Source organism: Pseudophryne corroboree, chromosome 9, assembly GCF_028390025.1.
Source record: "Pseudophryne corroboree isolate aPseCor3 chromosome 9, aPseCor3.hap2, whole genome shotgun sequence".
NCBI lineage: Eukaryota > Metazoa > Chordata > Amphibia > Anura > Myobatrachidae > Pseudophryne > Pseudophryne corroboree.
In genome coordinates this window covers 438,819,891-438,825,890 of record NC_086452.1, presented here as the reverse complement: position 1 = coordinate 438,825,890, position 6,000 = coordinate 438,819,891, and the positions used below count along the sequence as shown (strand labels likewise).

General features: G+C 44.3%; 1 protein-coding gene across 1 annotated transcript in view; it reads right to left on the bottom strand.

Annotated features, from left to right (window-relative positions):
• Nucleotides 1–827: 827 nt before the first annotated feature.
• The window catches only part of LOC134958455 (NUAK family SNF1-like kinase 1), a 49,449-nt gene continuing 44,276 nt past the window's right edge, over nucleotides 828–6,000 (bottom strand). The window contains exon 7 of the mRNA XM_063941076.1: nucleotides 828–5,089. Coding sequence (XP_063797146.1) covers nucleotides 4,197–5,089 — 893 coding nt within the window. The 3' untranslated portion in view covers nucleotides 828–4,196. The remainder of the gene's footprint in view (nucleotides 5,090–6,000) is intronic.

The following is a 6,000-nucleotide window of genomic DNA, read 5'->3' as shown; positions in this document are numbered from 1 at the left end:
ATATGGAAAAATCCGATATCCAAAATACTTCTGGTCCCAAGCATTTTGGATATGGAAGACTCAACCTGTATTACACTTTACCTTTATTTTACTCTTTTAAAGTACTTCTTAAGCCACATTATCTTTTTGACTAAAGGGCCCCATACACTAGGACGATTTTACACGATTTCATACAATTCCGATATATCCGTCTGATATACTGTATGAAATTGTGTATAATCGTATGTGTTTTAGATCGTATCCAATCTGATGCGCGTCCCCGTGGCTGTCGGATAGGATCCCCTAGGTCGTTGGTGCAGCACTAATGATATATCGGAACTGGATGGAATCGGATGAAAAAAGTGTGTTTTTTGTGCATGTGATATATCGCATGCGATGTATCACAGGGAAGTGTGACTGGCATTCTCAGGACACTCCCAGCCCCCGTAGCCCTCTATCCAGCCCATCAGATACATCTCATGGTACAATTGTATGCCCGTACGATATATCACATGCGATGTATAGCGGCTTCATCGATCGCATGCGATATATCTTATGCAAAAATAGCACAAAAGTACCAAATCGTATGGAATTACTCCCGGGAAGGTCCCGGGGGAGTTCAAGGGAAATTACATCCGACTTCAGCCTCAGACATATCGTTGTAGTGTATGGGGCCCTCATTTGCTTCCAAGATCAATCGTCCTACCAGCCATCATTAATAAGTGTGAAAGATGTAACTTGGCCGTCAGAATTCCGTAGTATAAATTTTGTGTTCTTAGAGACAATCTGAACGGCAGCAGTGAAATGACTTTACAGCATCAGAGCCTTTCAGGAAGAAGAGTCAGGGGTCTTATTTGATTTGTTTTTGTTTTTAATTTTGAAACATTGTTGAGAATAAAACTAGAACTAGGATCACATCCAGCATACAGCAGGGTATGTAAACTCCATCCTAACAGTCACATCACAAGTACACTTATCTCGTACGTCCAATGTTTTATTCAACAAAACTGAAAAATAAAAAATAAAAAAAGTTATCCGGTATTTTAATTCTGAAACCTAACACTGTAGCTTTACAATGCGAGCAACCAGAATGTAGCATTATCAGGCCTGTTTAACTTATAATACACCTAACACCCCAAAATAAATACTAGCTTTATGCTATCACTCAGTTAGCCAGCTATACAATTAAATAAATTATATTTTTGGGGATTCGGAGCGTAGTCTGCAGGGGCAGCTTGTCTACTGTACAATCTATAGGAAATGTTTTCCCCACAGTTTGTATGATACTGGGAGGAGGAGGGGGGGTGCTAACTTCACTCTTTAGAAGACTTGATACATCCCCCCCCTGGATTTATTGTGTCTACGTGACTACCAACTAAGGGCAAATCAATATAAGCCAAGCTGCAATTCCTCCCCCTCAATCGCGCCTGACTGACAATTCACGATTTGTTTTCCCTCTGTTGACAGTGTATCCCTAGAAGTCACATGACAATGACAGCATAGCTACATACTCGTAGCCACTTGTTTTAATAAGAACATGTTAACGTCTGTATTGGTCTCTATCTAGCGTGCGACTCCTTAATGTGTAATGTCTGTTGCAGTGTTTCTTTTTCTTTTAAGGCATGGAATAGTTTCACAGCAGTGTACACAGAATACTAGGTCAGGGTTATTATTATTGAACAAATCTCAGAGATCCATTTTTAAACTTCATCTCAAAAGTTAAAAAGAGAGTTATGTGTAAACATTTCACCAAAGAGACGTTTCTGAGAACTTTTCCACTGGTCGCCGTGTAGATACGGCTGTGTTGTCCACAGCCGTCAATTGGTATTTTGCTTAAATTTTGTGAACTGTACTACATCAGTTAAAATATTACTGGTTGCTATGAGCAATGCTTTCATTCATACACAGTTCCGTGCAGAACAGTTTTTATAAAAACCTGAATTAATATTAGATGTGTGTTGGGCCATTTTGCTTGGTGAAGCCTTAGTTTACCTTTACCCGTCATCTACCCATATTAGCAGTAGCTACTTTGTGGACTGAGGTGGTCATTCCGAGTTGATCACTAGCTGCATTTGTTCGCAGCGCAGCGATCAGGCTAAAAAAAGGCAGTTCTGTGCATGCGTTTGCGGCGCAATGCGTATGCACGACATACGGGCATAACAAACGATGCAGTTTTGCACAGGGTCTAGCGATGCATTTCAGTCGCACCGGTTGCCGCAGAGTGATTGACATGAAGTGGGCGTTTCTGGGTGGCAACTGACCGTTTTCAGGGAGTGTTCGTAAAAACGCAGGCGTGCCAGGGAAAATGCAGGCGTGGCTGGGAGAACGCTGGGCGGGTGTGTGACGTCAAATCCGGAACTGAATAGTCTGAAGTGATCGCAAGCGCTGAGTAGGTTTTGAGCTACTCTGAAACTACACAAAAAATTTTTTGCAGGCGCTCTGCGATAAAAACGTTCGTACTTCTGTTAAGCTAAAATACACTCCCAGTGGGCGGCGGCATAGCGTCTGCACGGCTGCTAAAAACTGCTAGTGAGCGATCAACTCGGAATGACCCCCTGAGGCACCAAAAGTCATTCAGCCTACAGTTTTCTCTGAACTAGAAGTGACACGGAGGGCATTTACAAAGCACAAAAGGCACTTGCGGATGCGCAAAGGATCCTGATCGCTCAGACGCGCCTAGTTCGCTCACCCGGTACATAGGTTTAGAACGCAAGGAGGAAATTTTTGCCAAGGTGCAGCACTGTCCGCATCTACACAACCCTTGGCACACTTCTAAACTGCAAAGGCATCCCCAAAGAGGCACACACAATCTCCAAATTAATTCTAAAATTAAGGTGCTTTGCAGTGCGTATCTGGTGGGCTTCATAAATGACCATTGTGTGTAAGTAAGACCCCTTTTACACCACCTGAAATATCCCGGGATTTTACACGGGAGCGCGCAAAATCCCTGGACTGCAGGCGGTGTAAAAGGGTCCTTCTCCTAAACCCCGGGTCCACTTTCCCGGGAATCCAACACAACATCATCTCTAAGTGCCGGCCCACAAGACACTGCACCCGGGTGCAGTGTAAACGGTGCCGATACGGGAATTTGCCTGTCTCTCTTACAGTAAGCCTCACACTGGGGGGGCAATATATTTATATAATCAAGGTAACATGTGCTGGTATGTGCCAGTAAGGCAGCTAATGTGGATTGTTTTCTTTTTTACTTCCTTAAAAAGAGCCATTGTTTTCTACTGTTGTCTGGAAGGCAGAACAAAGTGCGTCTTAATACCATTATTTATATACCGTTCTTCAGTGTAATGCTCTGGCATTTCCATATTTTGTTAAACCATTTCCTTTGGCTTGAGAAGAAATACACCATCTTATCTGCAAACATTCTTTCACTAAATGTGTGTGGCTGGCGGACTGTTTTTCTCTATCATAACATAAAGCCAACTTTCCCCAAGTTTTTATTTCATTGGTACGGCCACATGTAGTGATAAATACTACAGACCAATAATCACTTCTGGAGTTTGTCAGTCAGGCTCCGAGTTCAGAAAACACTTGGGGGTAAATTTACTAAAATGGGAGTTCTATTTAAGATGGGATGTTGCCCATAGCAACCAATCAGATTCTACTTCTCATTTATCTAGCACCTTCTAGAAGATAATACCTGGAATCTGATTGGTTGCTATGGGCAACATCCCATCTTAAATAAAACTCCCATCTTAGTAAATTTACCCCCTGGTTGGGGCAACACCAGCTGATTGTCAACTGTTCATGTAGTGATACTATGTAAACTTTGTCTAAAAACATTATAAACTGGAGAGCGTAAACTAGGGCACCACAAATTTATTCAGGCCGCGGCACTCCAGCTGTTGTGGAACTACAAGTCCCAGCATGTCCTGCCAGATTGAAGCCCACGTGTTGCTTAAATTACACTGCAGCGTGAGCTTTACAATACACTCAGCGCTGGCACCAAATTTATTATGGCGTGAAAACCCAGCCCAAGGCAAGTTACTTGATCTCTTGCCGTATAACAGCTTACAAAATAGTTCACAGCTATCAACGCGGAATTTGTTTTCCAAGTTCCAGTGCAGCTGCAGTTGCCGCGCTGAAGATGTGCAAACTTCAAATCTGACTTTTCAATCGTCTGTTTAGTTCTGTATAGTTTGACCTAAGCGTAAAAACAAATATTGGTCATTATCGTTTTACGGTCTTGATTGCAAATAGTCCCCTTAGGTTTGTTTCTCCTCTTCGGAACTGTAGAAATTGCTCCGTGCACTATAGGAGAAGAGCTGAGATTTTGTTTCAGAAGATACGTCAATCAGGTCGAAGGAATCACTTGACAGAAAACTGTCATCGCTAATGACGCTCGACGGCCGACTTGGACTTTGTGGACTATCAAGGTCGGAGTCTGAAAGCCGGAGTGTTGGGCAGTCACCTGACAGATCCAAGCTGTTTGAAAAGCGGCCATTGTTTTTTAGAATGCCTTTTTTCCTCTTTGTGTGTTTCTCTGGCTTGGCTTTCTGCTCTGGCACTTTGAGGTAGGTCTTCTGGCTTTCGACTGAAATGGTCCTCTCCGGGGAAGATGAATAACCCGATTCCCTCTCACATGTTTTTTTCAGAATGCCTTTCTTTGGCATACTGAAAGAGCATTCGATATGAACTGACTTGTGCGAGTCATAGGCGGATGTGGTTTGTGCTTCTCTGCTCAGTTCCAAGCGATTCTGAGACAGGTTCTCGGAGAAATTGGAGTTTAAGAAAGAGCTGTCAAAGCTGCTCCTCTTCTTCAGGATCCCTTTGGGTTTTTGTCTAGGAACATTCGGCTCGGGTTCTTGAGACTGATTAATGTCATTCTCCTTTTTGGACTTTCTCAGGCAAGCTTCGTATTCTTCCTCTTCCCCCGGTTGGACTTTACATTGATCTTTTTTTGTTCCTTTGAAACCGGGTGTGTTCTGACACTCAATGTACCGTGCCAGCAGCGGAGACTGGCACTCAGGTACCAGATCGCAGTCGCAAACCACAGTGTCATACCCCCAGTTAACCCACCAATGATTGGCAATATCTTCAATGCTAGCTCTCCTTGCTGGGTTTACTGTCAGCATCCAGTCGATCAGTCCACAAGCTCCTGTTTCAAAAGAACGAATACTATTATTACTACATATAATAAATATAAAATGCCAACATATCTCATGAATCTACAGAAATTCGCAGCCTGTCACAGCATCGCTGGTTATGCAGTTATCTTTTAACTATCTGCCTGCTCAGAAGATCTTTGTCAAAAACCGTAACGTTGTAAGAAATCAGTAAAATCATTTTTTAATTGGAGCTTTCTTACTGAATGATTGTCCGAGTTCTCATGATGTTTTAAACTTAAAATATCCTGTACAAAAATCAAGACAATCTGCTTCTCTAAACAATTTGTATTGCAAAACAGATTATGCTAAAAGACAAATCTTCCCTTGTGGTACAACTCTCAGACAGATGGTATGAATGTTACCCGTACTAGTAGGATTTACTAAAACCCAGAGCAAGGGGCTTTGGGTCTTGCGGCACCTGCTGTGCAGCTCACGGAACTCTGTCTAGGTTACCATGGGGTTCATTCCGAGTTGATCGTAGCTGTGCTAAATTTAGCACAGCTACGATCATTCACACTGACATGCGGGGGGACGCCCAGCATAGGGCTAGTCCGCCCCGCATGTCAGTGCCGCCCCCCCCTGCAGAAGTGCAAAGGCATCGCACAGCGGCGATGCCTTTGCACTTCAAGAGTAGCTCCCGACCAGCGCAGCTTTAGCGTGCTGGCTGGGAGCTACTCATCGATCCCCGGCCCGCAGCGGCTGCGTCTGACGTCACACAGCCGCCGTGGCCCACCCCCCCCAACGGTCCGGCCATGTCTGCGTTGGCCGGACCGCTCCCCCTAAACGGTGGCTTAATGCCGCCTTCTAGTCCCCTCCCGCCTAGCGACCGCCTCTGCCTTAGAGGCAATCGCTAGGCAATGACGGCTGCCATGCACCGGCACACTGTGGCACCGGCGCATGC